Source organism: Micromys minutus, assembly GCF_963924665.1.
Source record: "Micromys minutus genome assembly, chromosome: 2".
Classification (NCBI taxonomy): Eukaryota; Metazoa; Chordata; class Mammalia; order Rodentia; family Muridae; genus Micromys; species Micromys minutus.
The window spans coordinates 66016404-66035742 of NC_137971.1; the positions used below are offsets into that span (position 1 = coordinate 66016404).

At 37.0% G+C, this 19339-nt stretch overlaps 1 protein-coding gene across 2 annotated transcripts in view; it reads right to left on the reverse strand.

Annotated features, from left to right (window-relative positions):
• ZRANB1 (zinc finger RANBP2-type containing 1) overlaps positions 1-19339 on the reverse strand; it is a 53943-nt gene that overhangs the window by 3229 nt on the left and 31375 nt on the right. For both annotated transcript variants that reach the window (XM_080912541.1, XM_080912540.1), the window contains 7 exons: positions 13060-13247; positions 9094-9247; positions 7100-7171; positions 6413-6611; positions 1583-1703; positions 576-705; positions 168-397 (listed from right to left, as the gene is read on the reverse strand). In XM_080912541.1, coding sequence (XP_080768667.1) covers positions 168-397; positions 576-705; positions 1583-1703; positions 6413-6611; positions 7100-7171; positions 9094-9247; positions 13060-13247 — 1094 coding nt within the window. The remainder of the gene's footprint in view (positions 1-167; positions 398-575; positions 706-1582; positions 1704-6412; positions 6612-7099; positions 7172-9093; positions 9248-13059; positions 13248-19339) is intronic.

Below are 19339 nucleotides of genomic sequence, written 5' to 3' on the forward strand. Positions count from 1 at the left end.
CCAGCCTCCTCTATGAGGGTGGGTCTTAGAAGTCAAAATACTCTGGTGCTTACAGGAAAAAAAAGTTCCTATCATCACAAGTATAGCAAGTGCCTTAGCACAACAGATGTCATCACTTCTGGGACATGAGATTGTGTTGGTTCCTGATATAAGGACAACATGCTTACCTCCTGAGCAGAAAGGAAGTGCACATGGAGGAGTTTCCTTTCACTGTCAACCAGAGGCAAAAATGTGATGGTGACATCATCATCAGTGTTCAGATTAGCACCAGCACCTCGGTTGCCATAGCCATCATTCTCCATGGCAACCAAAGCAGAGAAGTGGCCCCGTGTATAGCCCAGAGCAATTGGACTTTTCCAACAAAAACTCTGTTCCCACAACAAAGGCAGATAAACTCCTAGAAAAAAGAAAGAAGGAATAAGGAGCAAGTCCCTATCCAACCGAACCTCCACACCCACTGCTTTTACCTCCTTAAATACAGAAGCTACCCTGACCCCATAATTTTTTTCTTTGAGACCACAGCTATATAATCATAATAAACAAGACTACTAGGATGTTCATGAGTAATGGCTTACCTTGAAACCGAGTATATCCTAAAGTTTCTCCCCGGAAACTCTTATAATATTTTACTCCATAAACTATAATTGGTCGTCTAAGGATATGTGCAAGTACAAAAATGTGTGTCTGTTCCAAACTTGCTCCAGGCTGTATACACACAAAAAGAAAAGATTTATTACCAGTCTCAAAAACTGCTGTGTAAAAAAATAGCCTATCTTCGGTGTACTCTTTCAATCCACTTCCAAGAAGAAAGTCTCGTCTACTTAAAGAAACTAACTCACCAAATGGCAATAATAGAAATCTCTGGTGTCTATAAATTCATGAATAGAACAGATGTAGACAATGATATTGAGGTATCCCTTCCTATCCAATCTTAGCATTTACTTTCCAATCTCAGGAAACAGGTTCAAATAGCAAGGAACACTCCATAAAGTGACATTTTACTATGAAGATCTGAAGACAGCTTTACTGTGTACAAAGTTAAAAGGCAATATTAACCAGATGGAGCCTATTCTCCAACTAGACCCACTCTAGTCACATCGCCATGGGGCACATTGTTTCACAATTTAACCACAAATGGCCCAAACAGAAGGAATTTCCTATATCAGCGTTCAAAGAACCCAGTTAGACAAATGGTCATTTGTTCAAAGTAAGCTAGACTGTACTTGTTGTTTTTCTCTTAACCTGTAAACACATGAATGCAGTCATTAGGGAACAATATAACACCGAGCCTGACAGTTCAGTTCCATCCTTTAATTACCTACAGTGTGAGCTTGAACCCAACAACTGGAGGTAATGGAGGTAGAATGGCATAACCCATCTGACATTGAGAAAAGAACTCATTTTTGATGGCTGTTAGCCTTAATTAGGTAGAGTTATACACTAATAGGTATTGACTACTGTTAGAACCTAAGTTGACTGTCAGCAAGGTCTCATCAGTCTGAAGAACTCAAGTGTATGTTGATTACCCCTCTCTCTTTCAAACAAACAAAAACAAAACCCACAAAGCTTGATGCAGCCTTACCTGACTAGCTAAAGAGAGTATAAATGCCCAGTCTTCTTGCCATTGTTCTTCCCTCAGTGAGAAATGTAAACCAAAGCTCTGGGAGTACCATGATTCCCAATCTTTCCAGCGTGTGTAAAACCTGGGAAGCAAAAGGCAAACAGAATCATGAGTAGTAGCTTCAACCCAGCAGTATATTGATTGCTCCAAACATGTAGGTTTTCTGGAAATTAATGCCCTATATTCTGTTAAGACATCTTTTACCCTATTTCCAACCAGAATTAAATTCACTACCTAATTAACTCTAAAAAAGTGAAGAAAACAGTTTTATTATTATTTAACATATCTATATTAATTCAATAAACCCAAACCACTAAAGAGCCAGCCAAGGTGCTTCAGCCTATAACCTCAGCACTACAGAATTTTCAGTCAGCCCAGGCTATGTAGTGAGAGTGATGCAAAAACAAAGACAGTCAAAATATAATTTGAGGTATAAGACACAAAGGTGCCATGTTTCTCCAATGATGTATCACTGTAAATACAATGCCTCTGTAACATCCCATCATGTTCTTAAGAATATCAAGATTACATGGGTTCTAGTAAGACCCACTTGTAATCCCAACATTTGGGAGGTAGACATAGAAGAAAAATCTGGAGCTTAAGAATGTAGAAAGGTTTAAGGTAGTTTGGGCTATTTAAGGCCTCCCTCATATCAAAATGCCAAAACAAATATTAACCACCTGAGATTTCTTTGCGTCAATAAAATCTCATGATTAAATACCCTTTAAAATGCCTTCATATAATTTAAGCAAACAACTCAATATAAGTTTATATTAGGTATACAATTAGAAAGTGGGACTGGCAGTATACACCTGTAATCCTAGTATATATGGGAGCTGAGACAGGAGACCTCCAAGTTCCATACCAGCCAAGGTGACCAGCTAGAATTCTAATTAGAACTTCATGAACTAGGAAGATCACTTGAAGGAATTACCAATATGATAGTATCTAAAAATGCAAACAGAAAGCTAATCTGGTGTCGATACACTGACTGACACATAAGTCTGGAGGTCCAGAAACATTATCTTACTTTATAGTCATATTTTAAAAGTTTAAGCTATAACAAAACTAAACCAAAACAACCCACACTCACAAAAAACAAACAAACAAACCAGCAAAGCTGTCTGAAGGACAGTCATTTAAATGTGCAAGACCACATCTCTCTAATCATTTAAATCCAGAGTCAAGAAATAAAAGACAAGAAAATAAGTATATCTTTAAAGCAATTTAATAAAGTTTATAAACTAAGCTTATATATACTTATAGTTTGAAACAGTATGGCCCCCACAGACTGTAGTGTGAATGCTTGTCCCTTAAGAAGTGGCACTATTAGGAGGTGTGGCCTTGTTGGAGGAAGTAATATCACAGTGGGGGCAGGCTCTGAGGTCTCCTATGCTCAAGCTATGCCCAACGTGACACACTCTCCTGTTGCCTGGGGATCAAGATGAACTCTCATCTTTTCCAGAAATAAGTCTCCCTGCATGTTGCCATACTCTCCACCATGATGATCCTCTGAGACTGTAAGGCAGCCCCTGAATATAAGAAACAAAACAAAACAAAACAAACAAACAAAAAAAAACTAAAAACAAGTTTAAAGTATTTTTACATTCAAAATAGTTAAGAGGGTTTCAAATAAAATAACATGTTTTTGAAAAAAATATAAGCATTTCTTTTTCACAATAGCTTAGTGGTAATAGCACTACATTTGAATGGCAATAAATCTACAATAGTTTTAAAAGCTTACAAAAAATATCAAACACATTTTTTCAAACTGAAGATGTATAGTTAGAAATTTCTTTTAAGTGTGTGTGTGTGTATAGTTGTGTTATATTTATGTGTGTGAGTGTATGAACCATAGTGTATGGAGTCAGAAAACAACTTTCAGGAGTAGGTTCTCTCTTTCCATCATGGGTCCTGAAGCTTAAAGGCAGGTTGTCAGGCTTGGTAACAAGTTCTTTTACTTGGAGAACAATCTCACTGGTCCAGAAATTTTTTGGTTAGTACTTAAAGGTATTTTATGAATGAGATAGCTCTAATTTAGCCAGAAATTAAGCAATGACTTCAATCGAAACTCAAGGAAGCTAAGAGATGAATAATTCCCTGCAGCTAGGACTTGAGAAGCAGAAGAACTGAAAAAGAGACACTAGTTCTCTTTTAAAGTGAAAAGTGCTCCATAACTGTTGCAGTGGTGAATGTTACATCTGTCAGTAAAATAATAGGGAGTGAACAGTATGCTTTAAACACTTTGTACTTCAATAAATAGTACTTCAATAAAGCTACTGTTTTTAGGAAACATTACAAATTCAGCCTTAGATCTTATAGACATTTTAGTTTTCTTTTTAGGATTCTGATTATAGTATTTGTGGCAGCCCAGTATTAACTGGATGTATTCCGAGAAGGCACAACTATATATGCATTTATACTTCAAATACAATTTGTAGTAGTCTATACTGAAAAATCTAACTTAAAATGACCACCAGATAAACAGTAATTATTCTGTAAGACCTTTAATGACTTTCTCCTCTTTATTAACAGATTACCCCAGCCTGTTCCTCTGAGAAACTGAATAGATATATTTCAATGAAATAGTGTCAGTTTTAATTGCCAATTTGACACAATCTAGAGTTGCCTGGGAAGTAAATCTTAAGGAAGGATCTTCAGAGCTAGGCTGGCCTGTACGGAATTATTCTGATTATGTTAGTTGGATTAGGAAGACCACTTCCTGGGCAGGACAGCAGGAATGCATGGAGTGGAGAAAGAGCTAAGCCCTATCATGCATGCACTGACTCGCTGCTCTCTGCTCATGGCTATGAAGGACTTGTTGCTTCAAGTTCCTGCCACCCTGACTTTTCCACAGCAATGGACTGTAGTCTAGAATTGTGAGCCCAATAATCTTTAAATTGCTTTGTTCAGAGTATTGTACAACAGCTTCCTTCCTCTGTGGGAAATTTAAAACCAGATTTACAGGGAGGTGAAACAACAGGATGTTCTAAGGAAAGTTAAATACTACAGGGAAGTGCTTAAGACAGATAGCTAGCTCAAAATAGCTTCAGAAAGTTCCTGAAACTAAATAAATAGACTCACTAGAGCCCTCATGTTCCCAAGAGAATACAAACAGTAAAGATTGCTAAGAGAGGCCTAAGACGATCCTGGTTACCTGGAAGAAGCAGGCTATAAGAAGCTCAGACCAACTGAGCCACCTGGAAAGAACCTGTTGTGTTCCTACTGTGCTCCAAGTTTCCAGTTTGTAAGCAGCCACCCATGCTGGGTGGGCTTTGGTAATACAGCTGTCTTTGAGTCATTTCTGGTCCTATAAGTAATCCCTCACACATATATTCCTATAGGTAAGTGCACCCCCCCCCAAATTCATTGGTTCATCAAGGATATCTCTATGATCCTTGCTTTCTATTCAGCTTTTTAAATAAACTCTAAAATACCAAGAAAAGGTATCTTATTGCAGAGATTCCAGAAGATGGCATCAAGGCATACTTTGTATTAGGAGTCCAGTCCGCATAACAGCTCTAGGCCTTCACCTTGAATTATAGATTAGAATCAAGATAACTGAGAGTTCTGCCGCAACACCATAATGATATAATCATCTTCTGTTTTCTAACTAACAAAATGCCCTACCAAGCTATTTATGTGCTCTTACTACCTCTTCCCTCTCTTGCACTAGACTAACAGAATCTCAAATGACTCAGTACAGTTCAAATATAAATGAGAAGATCCCCTACTGCCAATTTTAAGTGATAGACAGAATAAACCCCAGAGTTACTATTAGCCACAAATTTCTCTTAAGATTTAATAAAAATAAGTAAAACTTTCTCATTTAAGGAAAAGAGTGAATCAATGACTAAAATTTACAATTAATTTTCAGCCATGCATGGTAAAGCAATTACTGCCAAAGGAAAACTACCAGTCTGCCTTGGGTAATGTGTCTGGTTTTGTATGGGGCAAAATTTTGAGACAGGGTCCTTATACATAGCCAAAGGTGGCCTTCTTGCCATTTCCATCCCAAGTTACAGGGTTGGGGTTATAGAGGTATACTAGTATGTCCTGATCCAAACTGCTTCTCAAAGATTTGTAAGATAACAAGATTTACCACAGTAAATTGCCAGCTTAATTTAATCAGTACCCAAGAATATATCTACTTTACAGGGCAATCACATTAAACTTACAAGGCAGAAAGGGGCAGGGGTTGTGGGGAAGAAAAAAGAAAGAAACTGCTATCACAGAAACCAAACCAATCACATCCCTATAGTACAGGAAGGAACTGACACACAGATAAGTGTGTATGTGTTCAAACACACACAGAGAGAGAGAGAGAGAGAGAGAGAGAGAGAGAGAGAGAGAGAGAGAGAGAGAGAGCTCTTTCAGACAGGGTTTCTCTATGTAGCCCTGGCTGTCCTAGAACTCGCTCTGTAGACCAAGCTGACCTGGAACACAGTGACTTGCCTGCCTCTACCTCCTGAGTTCTAGGATTAAAGATGAGCACCTCCACTGCCTGGCTGAGATGGCTCAATATTTTAGAGTACTTGCTGCTCTTCCAGAGGACCTGAGTTTGATTCCTAGCACTCTACAGTGCAAAATGTCTGTAACTTCAGCTCCAAGGGATCCCATATTCTGACTTCCTTAGGTCCCAGACATATACAAGGTGCACAGATACAGATGCAGACAAAATGCCTAAACACATTTAAAAAATAAATAACTGAGAAGAATAGTAGCCCCTACTCTAAGTTCCTGATCCAGCAAGTGCAGTTCTGCACTAAACAAGGAACGGAGCCAGCTCACCAATGTGAACAGTCATGCAGGCTGTCATGCAGGGCTTTCCGAAGCACCGAGTCTTTGTCATAAATGCCCCAGGTAGCTTGTAGTACTGAGTCAAGTAAACAATCTCCAGCAGTCCGGTTCCAAAGTGCATACAGTCTACTGTCCAAACGTGTAGCCAACTCCAAAGACCAGTTTATAATTGGAGATTCTTCCTCTAGCTCTATGAGAAATTTAAATAATACATTCATTTTCATGTCTGCACAATTACAGGTATTTAGTGGGCTAAACATATTACCTACAAGAATATTTATATATAATTTATTAATGTAAACTTTCTAAATAAGTGAAATATATTGTAGTTCTGTAATAAATAATTTAAGTTCCAAATCTTTTACAATTTTGTTTTCCAAAAATGTTTAACAAAGAAATACATTCTAGACTAAGTTATAGAAAACAAAGGATTCTAAAATTTAATATCTGTGTTTGTTTACTCTATCAGAGCCAAAGGCTATGATTGTTTTTCTGTTTTGCATTGTTAGTTTTAGAGTTGAGGGTCAAATCCAGAACCTTGCATATGAGACCATTATGACTCTACATCTTTAATTTAAAACAAGGTAAGACAACTATACAATAAACCACTTCCTACATTACACAAAATGAAACAGCTAGTTGGATAAAAGGTAATTACAGCATTCTTCACACCCTTACCTTTTTGAACATCTCTATCAAGCACCTCATCGAATAATTTTTCTTGAACTGATGGAGGCAAATCTTCAATATCTACACAGAAAAATCAGACTTAAAAGCAGTTCTTGTGTTTAATAACTTAATAAGTGGAATGCTAACCTCTAATAAAAACAACCCCTTTCTACTGAAGTTGTCAGACATCTATATTTAGTTTTTTTATTTTAATGTTTTATGTTTTTTTATTTTAATGTTATATGTAACACAATTGTGTATATGTAGTTTCTTTTCTGGGTTTCATTACTAAAACTCTTATTTAAAGTTAATATAAAAAATAAAATATAGACAAATAATTACTTATACATCTTGACTTGTTCTTTCTCTTCATATGGACAGCTTCTGCGCAAACTTGGTATTTTCAAAATTAAGAATTTTCTCATAAAAGTTAATGAATCATGGCACTTTGACAAAGTGCTTTGGTAACCTTCCTCAAATACTCCATGTTCTGTTCAGGTTACTTAATAGAGCACTCTAGTGTAATAAAAAGCATTACCCTTAAAAACCCTTTGGGAGAGCTGGAGAGATGGCTCAATGGTTAAGAGAACTGGTTGCTCTTGCAGAGGACCCCAGGTTCAATTCACAGCACCTACATGATGGATTATAACCATCCTTAACTCCAGTTTCGGGGAATCTGATACCCTCATCTGACCTCTGAAGACACCAGGCATACACAGGTATACATGTATACATGCACACAAAGCATTCATACACATACATTAAAATTAAAAAATCTAAAATATATACATTATTATTTTGGGGGCCTGGAGAGATGGCTCAGTGGTTAGGAGCACTAACTGCTTTTCCAGAGGTCCTGAGTTCAATTCCCAGCAACCACATGGTTGGTGGCTCAAAACCATCTGAATGAGATCTAGTGCCCTCTTCTGGTGTATCTGAAGAAGACTACAGTGTACTCATAAAATAAAAAATTAAAAAAAAAAAAAAAAGCATAATTTTGGGAGCTGGAGAGATGGCTCAGCAGTTAAGAGCACTGACTGCTCTTCCAGAGATCCTGAGTTCAATTCCCAGCAAACCACATGGTGGCTCACAACCATCTGTAATTAGATCTGATGCCCTTTTCTGGTGTTTCTGAAGAGAGCTACAGTGTACTTATATATAATAAATAAATAGATAGGAAGGAAGGAAGGAAGGAAGGAAGGAAGGAAGAAAGGAAGGAAGGAAGGAAGGAAGGAAGGAAAATTTAAAAAAACTATACCCTAATTCTTTTTAACTTTTTTTTAAGGTTTATTTTTACTTTATGTATGTGAATACACTGTCACTGTCTGAGCCACCACTCCAACCCCTAATCCTATTTCTTAATATATAATTCTCCATGAGTATATAAACAGACTTGAAAATAAAGGGAAAATTTAAAATAAGAGATTAAAAAACAAATATTCAAAGATAAAAGGGGGAAATGAGTATGTTTGTCTTTAATATGCCAGGTGTGATGGCACATGCCTTTAATTTTAGCACTCAAGAAGGAGATCTCTTTGAGTTCAAGGCCCAGCCAAAACTACACATGAGATCCTATCTCAAATGGGGGAGAGTGCATTTACTGACTTCTATCAAAGTGTTTGTTTACAAGTAGTTCTTATATGAGTCACTTCAAGAATAAACAGAACAGTTCTAACCTATGGAGCTAGCAAGATGGCTCAGCAGTTAAAAGAACTGGCTCCTCTTCCAGAGGACACAGGCTTGATTCCTAGCATCCACATACCAGCTCACTATTGCTTCTAACTCCAGTCCCAGGGATCCGACACCCTCTTCTTGCCTCCTGGGTATCAGGCACACATGTGGGGCACAAATATACATGTAGGCAAAACATCCATACACATATAAAATAAAAAACTGTTAGAAATCCAAACTTATTTGCTTTCTTACAAAACTATTTTTACCCCACATAAAAATGTAACCTTAAGAAAACAGAGATTGTTTTTCATAATAAATTTCGGGGTTACCTGCTGGTAATGTAAATGTTACAAGGTCAGTCAGAAAATAGCAAGCAAAATCCCCCTTTCTCTGATGAAGAGAAGCAGCTATTTCTCTCCGGATTTGTTCTGTCAGTTCAGGACACACCATTGCTGGAATACATTTTGCTGCTTGTTGAGACACCTTAAATACAGAAAGAAACTTCCCTCTGTATCTTATATATAGAAGATATTTTGTATAATAGAAACAAAACACAATGGCACTTAAAAGCAAAATTTTCCCCAAATTAATTTTTAATCTCAAATGTACTGGGCATTATTTCTTTGCCAATGGACATTTACATCATCAAGACAACTTTTCTAAAAACAGTTGTTAAATATGGAATGGCAACAAATAGTGGTGCAGATTCCAACTAGCATTCCAATATTTAGTGTATGGCACAGAGAATGATGGCACACACTTGTAATATCATTAGAAAGTCTGATGTTGAAAGGTCAGGAGTAAGAGGCCTGCCTCGGCTAATCTCAAACCAACCAACCAACCAACCAACCAACCAAGAAAACAAACAAACAGGCACCTCTGCAGGAATGCTTTAAGTTATAGGAAGAGTATCTATTAGTAAGTAAAAGTGGATGCCAAGTAAGCCAATCAGTTCTGTTCTTGGCTGTTAGTAAACTGTTGAGAACAAGCTGGTTTTCTCCTTACTAAAAGCAAAACCAAACCAAACCAAATCAAACCATCTTCATATCATAAATGGGACCTAGAGCAGCATGTCTTGTAGTAATCTACTGAAAGTGCATTTTGGTAACAGTATCATCTGCACATTACTGCTTTCAAAGGAGCCATAGTTGGTAAGAATTAACACTCAGCAGAATTAACACAGCCACAGGACTCCTTATTTTTATTGTATTGAGTGCTAGTACTATAAAAATCTTTACTACATTCTAGCTCTATGAACCTACAAACTCAAAGTTCAATTAACTGAAAATTAAGAAATAATTATCAGGTATTTTCAGAATGGACTACTTGTTAGGTAACACTGCTAACATGAATACCCCAAAGTCATACAATGGGCCTTGAATATATTCCAAGGAAAGCTTGAAACATTTTTTTCACTACCATCCCTGAAACCTGTTTCTTCTCTCTCTTTTTCAACCTTCTAACCTCAACCACCCTCCTTAGGCCAGTGTACTTAACCTGGAGTCCATAAATTGGAAAAGATCCAGAGTTTACTACACAAGAGTCCTTCACTTTCCTTAACTAATGTCCTAAACTATAAGGCATTTTCTTGTAATAAACATCATCAAAAGAACTTGGTTCTGTGCTTTTTCTATAAGCATACCCTCTTAGGTCAGATTCGCATTCTATCTTTGTACCCTCCCTAATGGCCCCTTTAAAACAATCGGGAGCACCTATACTTTTCACTAAACAAAAATTTAATACCAATTTTGTTCTTGACCTCAACCAACACTTCTCTTCCCTCTCCCCAAGTTGGTCTATCAGCCCCAGAAAATATTACAAAGGTGAAAATAATGAGTTTCTTAAATTGATTCATAAAGCTGGGCATTGCCTTTAATCCCAAGCAGAGAAGTAGAGGTAAATTTCTTGAGTTCAAGGCCAGCCAGGATCACATAGTGAGACCCTGTTTTAAAAAACAAAACAAAACAAAGCTAAAGAACTACAACTTCCACTTGATAACATTTCTGCATCTTCTCTTCAGTCATCTGATTTAGGTGGCACCAGCTGCCATGAACAGTACTGTGAAGGAACCCACATAGCAGGGATTTAAGCCTGTACCCAAAAGCCCCTTGTGGATGAGCCTGAAAGCAGATGCTCTAGTGCCTGTCTTAAGCTGCTAAATTTTGAGGTAATTTGTGACATAACAGTATGAACTCATAGATACGTTAGCACCATCCCACCATTAGCTCCTAGATTGCTTTTAGGAGCCCAGTAACTAGAATGTACCTTCTGAGCCCAACAAAATTTATGAATATCCTAAAAAGTTTAACCCTGGCCCATGGCCATCTTCTGTATCTGGTCACATGCCACCATCAGCAACTACACCAATCACAATAACATCCCCTGCAATGCAACAATTCTAATGGGCATTACAACACCAATACAGTTACATTTAGGACACCACAAAGATACTGTATTCTATCCCATGTTTCAAAAAATCTAATCCCTCTACTCACACTGATCTTTTTTTAATAATGCTGGGATCTTGCCAAATTAAGCATGATAGCTAGCCAATAAAATCGTGTTTTCATCTATCTTGCATATTTTTTAACTTCCATATCGTTATCCCAGTATCCCAGATAATGGTAAATTTGAATACTCAATTTATATACTTACATAAAGTATACCAGATAATGTATAGTGAGAAAAACTGAATCCACAATTATCTTTCTAAATTTTTTCTGTATCTCTTATTATGTAAAATAAAGTCTCTTATCTGAATAATGAAGTCATATCCTCAGAAATATGATCCCTTATACTGTCATAGTCTACTTAACTCAATTCTCCCTCATTCACATGCTAACTTCTATTCCTCCTCAAGAAATTTGATGAAATGGGGTTTAGTACCTTGCATTCACAAGGTCCATTCCTAACATGACATAAACCAGGTACGGCAGTGAACCCCTATAATTACAGTGCTCAGAAGGTGAAGGAAGGATTAGATGTCCAAGGTTATCCTCAGTTTCATAGCAAGTTGAAAGCTAGCCTGGGATATATGAGATCCTTTGAAGGAGAAGGAGGAAAGACAGGAGGAGCTGGAGCAGGGAAATTTGCTGAAATGTGATTTGCTCTAAGCATAAAGGGAAAATACCTCCCAAGTTCTTTCCTAAGTACTCAAATGGTCATTACCTCACACTATAAAGAACTAGCCATTCATTTCTCCACTTCTCTAGAAACTCAATAAAGGAAGAGCTGGCATACTTACAATTATATCCTCCTCGGCCACAGAGCTTGGCACATAGCAGGAGTACTGAATAAATATTTCTTAGTTGACTGGACAAATAAAAGATAAGTCCCTGTTTTAATCAAGCCTAATGACTCAAATATTGTGGAGAAAAGTTCTGCTTCAAAAGGCTCTATTGCTAGGGACAAAGGTGTACATGAGCAACTACATCAACTCAGAAAACTGTATACCTATGCATTTCAAAGCAAGATGTTGTACATACAAAGGACTGCTTGATCCTCTAAGATCAAGACCAGCCTAGGCAACACAGTGATATCACAAAACAGGAAGAGGGTACACTGGTTAAGACATCCTATAATCTAAGCACTTGGGAGATGGAACAGAAGGATTAGGAGTTTAAGGATATCCTTGGTTACCTACAAAGCTCACTCTTAGTTACAAGAAATCCTCTCTTTTAAGAAGCAAAAACCAAACAACAAGAAAACACAACAGGGCAGGGTATTCTTTAAAATACAACGGAAGGAGTTAGCATGAGAGATAGCTCTGTAGTTAAGAACACTGGCTGCTCTTGCAGAGGACATGGGCTTAGTTCCTGACACCTACATAACATCTTGCAACCAACTATATAACTCCAGTTCCAAGGGAATCTAACACCATCTTCTGGCCTCTGAAATCACTGCATTCACATTGTACACACATACACATACATGCAAGCAAAAGACTCATACACAATAAAATAAAAATTATTCTTGAAAAAAAATACTAAAATCTCTTAAATGTAAAATGATTTTTAAAAGCAAGTAAAAATGTTTAAGAATAGTTTGAGAAAACAGTTACATTAAAAATAAAAATTAGGGCTGGAGATACAGCTCAGAGATAAACACTTGCCTAGCATGTACAAGGCCCTATACTCAACCCACAGTATAACAACAAAAGCAGTAACAAAAAACACCTAAAGAACCTATTTCTTCAATATATAAGAACATTAAAGCTGGTGACAGTTCAGGGATGATACATTTATTTACCTAACACAAACAGCCCCTAAATTCAATAACAAAAATGTCACACTTACCTCTGTAAGCAATATTGCTAACATGTCCTGCCTCTGAAAGCGTATGGCCAGGTGTACCAGAGTGTAGCCAACATCAAAAGCAGAAGGGCGGTTCAACAAGCGTACTTCATCTGCAGTAAGCTGGCGTGCAATATCTCCTCCTGATGACTTGTATGCTTCTATGGCTGCTAAATCACCTTCCACAACCCCTAAAACAAGCACCAACACACAGAAAAGTGCTTATTTTTTTTTTCCAAAAGGTATATACAGATGAAGTGACCACATTAAACTTTCAAATATGTCTTTGTCCTTCCTGGATCCTGGGACATCATTTACATGTCCTAAAGAAAATAAGGAAAATTAGTATTTCCCTACCCTTTCAAAACTTCTTTCCAGACTAGCACTGCCTAGTTTGGCACTTACCACACATCATGGCTAGGCTCCATGCTGTAGCAAGTTCTAAAGACCTACTAAACTTCAGTAAGTGGATTAAAATTAATGAGGATAACCTAGCTTAAGAAACTAGACTTCACAAAAGAAACGAACCTTTATTGTTTTGTATTGATTCCATCAGTAAAACCCAAAGAAATGTACATGAGCTTCGAATTGGTATTTGGCTGTTTCTGCCCTTTACCTGCTGCTTTTTGTTTGTTTGTTTTTTTAATTAAATTGTTTGTTTGTTTGTTTGTTTGTTAATAGGAGTACACTGTAGCTGCCTTCAGACAGACCAGAAGAGGGCATCAAGTCCCATTAGAGATGGTTGTTTTATCTTTGCTGAGAATTGAACTCAGGACCACTCGAAGAACAGTCAGTGCTCTTAACTGCTGAGCCATTTCTCCAGTCCCCTTTACCTGCATGTTTAAAGCAGAATAAAACAAATACAGAGTCTGTGCTGTGTAGGTCTAAAATAATTTAATTTTCATTTTAAGTAAAAATTGACAGCAATTGACAGAAACTCCTAAGACTTCCTCATGTATATTACAAATTGCTCATGAATAGCCTAGGTGCACTGATTCACAACTGTAATTGCTGCCCTCTACTTAGAAGTTAAAAGCAAGAAGGCAATGTGTTCATGACAAGCCTGGACTACAACAGTGATTTTCAGGCTAGCCTATGTTAGAGAAACAATGTCTCTAGAGAAAGTGGATGGTGTACACCTTTAACCCCGGCACTTGGGAAGCAAAAGTCGATAGATCTCCATACCTCCAGCCTGGTCTATACAGTGGGGGGAGGGGAGGTAAGTTATTAAAAACAAAACTTATACTATACAATTTTTAATATGCTAAAACCAAACAATTAAAATAGAAACATAAAATAAATACCATTTTTTCAAAACCATAAACCTTCTATTCCCATTAAACTATTTTATTAGCCTTAGCACAAATTAATCTTAGGTAAAGAAAGTACTTACTGAACAATATGGATAATAAACAGCCTTGAGGAAGGGTGACAATGCACACTAGCTTTTAATAAATACAGTAAAACAAATTTACCAAAATGACTATTTTTCCATGTTTCCTAAGTTATGTCAGAAAAAAGTTCTTCCAAGTAAAATGCTAAAATTAACTAAAAATATTCTTGGTGTGCTTTTTAAAAAGATTTGTTTGTTTTATGTAAGTACACTGTACACTGTCATTGTCTTAAGACATACCAGAAGAGGCCGTCAGACTCCATTACAGATGGTTGTGAGCCACCATGTGATTGCTGGGAATTGAACTCAGGATCTCTGGAAGAGCAGTCAGTGAGTGCTCTTAACCACTGAGCCATCATCTCTCTGGCTCCTCTTAATGTGCTTTTAAAATACATTTTAATTGCCATTTTGAATTTGGAATTGAGATAAAGGTACTCTTTATACTTGGTACAACACAACAGTCCTCTCTTTAATAAAGAAACCAATCTTAAAATTAATCATTTAATTTGCACACTCACTGGATGTCTGTGGTGTTGTGTACTCTAAGCAAAATGAGAAGCACAAAAGACAGTAAGTACATGATATGAATCTTCCCAAAAATACTTTTAAACCACATCTGTGAGACATAAATGAAGGTCAGCATTACAAGTTTTCAAACTCTGAAGAGTCATGGGTCTTTTCTACAAATCTAACCCCTCCCCCAAACCCCAAAATGTATATACAAACTTCTCAGGTTTGGGTTCATGAACCCATGATGCTGTGGACTGTATAGTACTAGTTCTTAGGTGTCTCAGACAGGAGGATCCAGTGAGTCTAAGAGCTTAACAAGAGCCTAATAACAACAAAACTTTTCAACTCAAACTAGAAATAAAAGCCCATTGCATTTATTTAGGCCAGAAGTGAAGCTTGCCCTATGGCAGACCTTTGGCCATGCATGAAGATGTAGGTTAACCCCAAAACCACAAAAACAAAACAACCAAATATAACTCTCATGATATTAAATAAGAATGTTACCAGGCAGTAGTGATACACACCTTTAGACCCAGCCTGGTCCACATAACTAACTAGTTCCAGAACAGCCAGGGCTACACAGAGAAACCCTTCACAAAAAAAAACAAAACAAAACAAACAAAAAAGAATGTCTTCTTACAAAAATTTTAGTTTGCATTTTGGGTCAATACATTGCTTGCTACACAGTTCAACTGTAAATGCCAACCCTAATCTACTGTAAACATAAAGACTTCAAAACATACTTCAGAAGAACAGTGCCCTAGAAGTCACTAGGACCAAACTGTAATAAAGTTAGCATGAGACAACTTAACATCTTCCTCAAGAACAAAGCTCAAGAACAGTTATAAATAGTACTATTTAAATTAAAATCATCTATCATTAAAGAGTTTGCTATTTCTAATTATGTTCAAGTATACAAAATGCCTAAAAATAATTGAATATAGTTTATAGTATTTAAAACTGGGTATACTTACCATCTCCTTTTATTTCTGTAATTTATTTTATTTTGATTGATAGGGCCTCTCAAATGTAGCCCAAGTTTAGAATTCACTGTGGATGACCTCAAACTTGAGGCAATTCCCTTACATCAGTCTCTCAACTGACAGGACTTACAGGCAATATGCCACCATACCCTATTCTACAGTCTTTACAAAGACAAGTGTTTCCCCCTTTCAGTCCTATCAGAGCTGGAACTAGAGATAAAGTATTGAGTAATAGCGTATATATCTAGCAATCAAAAGGCAATGGGTCTGATCTCCAACATAGGAAGAAAAACAGTACATCTCTGTACCTTTTACAGATTTTGACTTAAAACCTAAAAATATTATCTATTTATAAAACACATATCATACATAAAATGCTCCAAGTTCTGAAAGTAGTCCAAGAGCTTGATCAATATACCTAAATAGACAGAGGAAGATTTATGCATATATGTACAAATATATAGACATGTATAAAATTGTGTGCTCAAACACTTTTTCCCCCAAAGTACAAATATGAGGTAATCTAAAGCTCAATACCAAGTGACTTCTTTCTTTGGTTTGGAAGAAGAGAAGATCCTCTAAATCTCAGCTTTTACTCTTCAGCTAAGTCACTGTATAGCTGATGCCTTAGAAGTTCTTAATTCATTTCCTTACTCATGTTTCTGAAGGACCTCTGAAATTATCACTGGCACATGGGGTGAGGAAATCAGACCAATGGCACGCCAAAGTATGCACACTAATCCTGGAACTACAACTGACATTACAGCCTGCCTGTCTTCAACGTACCTTTTCAAAGAATATAAACTGAATTCTATGTTTTATGTCTCACACCTCAGAAAGCTGAGGCACATACACAGAGCCAATCAGAATTTTCATTTGATTTGGACATCAAAAATACTGAAGTCTTTCCTCCCACTCAGTCTTTGTTAAAATACAGGCAAGACTATGCTGTTTTCCCCCAAAACACAGAGTGGAGACAGAGGAGAAAGAGGAGACAGAGGAAAAAAAGACTCCAACCTTCCCAGCACACAAACAGGCACAATATACCTCATTTTAATAACACTTTGAAATATATAATTCCATTGTGTTCTTTATCCATAAAAGCTTCCAGTTTAACTGGTAAATTTTCATCTATAAGGATTAATAAATTTATTACAGATCAAAGTTCATGAGAGTATCATGAAACTGTCCAAGTTTTGTTAAATTTTACTACATATTGCTCAAAAAAACTACTGATCAAGTTTCTTCACTTGAGCCTTCACTGTACGTTTGATGTTTAAAAGTACCTAGCTTGTGTCATATAATTAAACTTTAGCCACCATATTTTCCTGCTTAGGAGGTGGGAGGGTATAACAACCTCAAAGATGTCCCTGAGCTCTTCACATTTTTAGAAACGTCTACCATGAGGGATAAAAGTAAGAAAAAACACCAGAAGCATTGAAGGCAGGAAAGGACAGCAAATAAATGTTAAGTGTTAAAACCTCACTTGATAGAAAAAAGGCTGGGTCAGGTAGGCTGGGAATAGGGAAGTCAATCCATTCTAAGAGTCAGGTATTAAGTATACCTTTTCTTTAGGCTTCTGACCACTCATAATGTCTCCAATGTAACTGAAATACCTTAGTATTCTTTAATTTAACAAACTTATATTGTGTGTTTCCTGTCCCTCCTTCTTTGTATTATTATAAAGGCAAATAAAAAAACAAAACAAAACTGGAAGCACTCTGAGATTAACTCCAAACCAACCAACAACCTAAAACTGACCCACAGTACCATCACACACTCAAAATTACTGGCAATCAGAAATGAGGAGAATGTTAATGTACTTCTTAAATTATTCAGACTTTAAGTAAATGAAAGTATATATCATATTATTAGCTGCCAAATAAAATCTTTAAAAGGCAGCCACAGCAGGAATAGCTTACATCACATTGTCTGATAAACTGGGCCAGAGTGGAGCCTAACATATTTTGAAGCCATGGGTCAGACTCACTGAGGACTTCACAGCTACTATGGAACTCCATTGGTTAGCATCTGGAGCTGGCTCATTAAATATTTAGATAATGGACTTGTTTTTTCCCCCATATATGGCACAGTTTTCAAAGTTTTTGCCTTATTTTCCTTTATGACATAAAATCATAATGGTAACTAACTTTGAAAAAAATGCCAAATGGTAAAAAAAGCCAGGACTTACCTGAACCCACATGGGCCAGCTCAACACTACCCTGGAGTTCTATGGTAGCTGTGTAACATCACAGCATGGTTTATGCTGTGGGGTGAGGGTGGACCTGGAGACAGCAGGCACAATTTCAGGAACCCTTAAAGAGAAAAGTTAGTTTTAAGTGGTAGTGTTTAGAATGTCCTGCAGGATGGTCAGTAGAAAGATGCAGATGTGACTGACTGTATTGATTAGCAGTTTTCTCTTCCTTAGGCTTGTTTAACTGACTCTGAATATTAATAAGAAACTATCCCACCCAGTAACTTTTTTCCTTACTTTTTTTTAGAGTTTTTTTTTTCTTTTCTTTCTTTTCTTTTGTGAGTATACTGTTGCTGTCTTTAGACAAACCAGAAGAGGAAATTATATCCCATTATACATAGTTGTAAGTCACTATGTGGTTGCTAGGAATTGAACTCAGGACTTGTGGAAGAGCAGCCTCTGAGCCATCTCTTCAGCCCAGTAACTATTTTTTAAAATATCCTTAGGTATAATTTAATAATAACCTGGGTTCAAATATTTACAAGAAACTCTGTTAATACTCAAACATGAGTTGCAGTGGGGGGGTGGGGGGGGAGAGAGGGAGAGGGGGAGAGAGGGAGAGAGAGAGAGAGAGAGAGAGAGAGAGAGAGAGAGAGAGAGAGAGAGAGAGAGAGAGAGAGAGAGAGAGGGAGGGAGGGAGGGAGAGAGGGAGAGAATGTGTGTGTGTCTACAGAAGTCAAATGAAAATGTCACTGAGTGTCCTACTCTATTACTTTCTATCCTATTCCTTTAAGACAAAGTCTCTCACTGAACCTGGAGATAGGCTGGGAAGCCAGAAAGCCCACAACCCTGAAGTTATAAAGAAAAGGAGTTTTACGTTCATGGCTACACTGGGCTTTTGACATGGGTGCTAGGATCTAAACTAAGGTCCTCATGCTCACACAGCAAGCACTCTTACCCATTAAGCCATCTCTCCAAGATGAAAAGCTGAATTTTATTTTAAATGCCTTTAGTATTTTCAACTGTGCCTTCAAAGTAGACATAATTACAGAAATAATCTGAGCAGACCAAACAAACTACCTCTTAATTACATTTTTTCCATTATAACCAATGTCAACAAGCTCAGACTTGCCATTTCTATTACTAGATTAGTGTTTCAGAACAATGACCTTTCCAAAAAAAATCAATAAATGAGAAATCAGA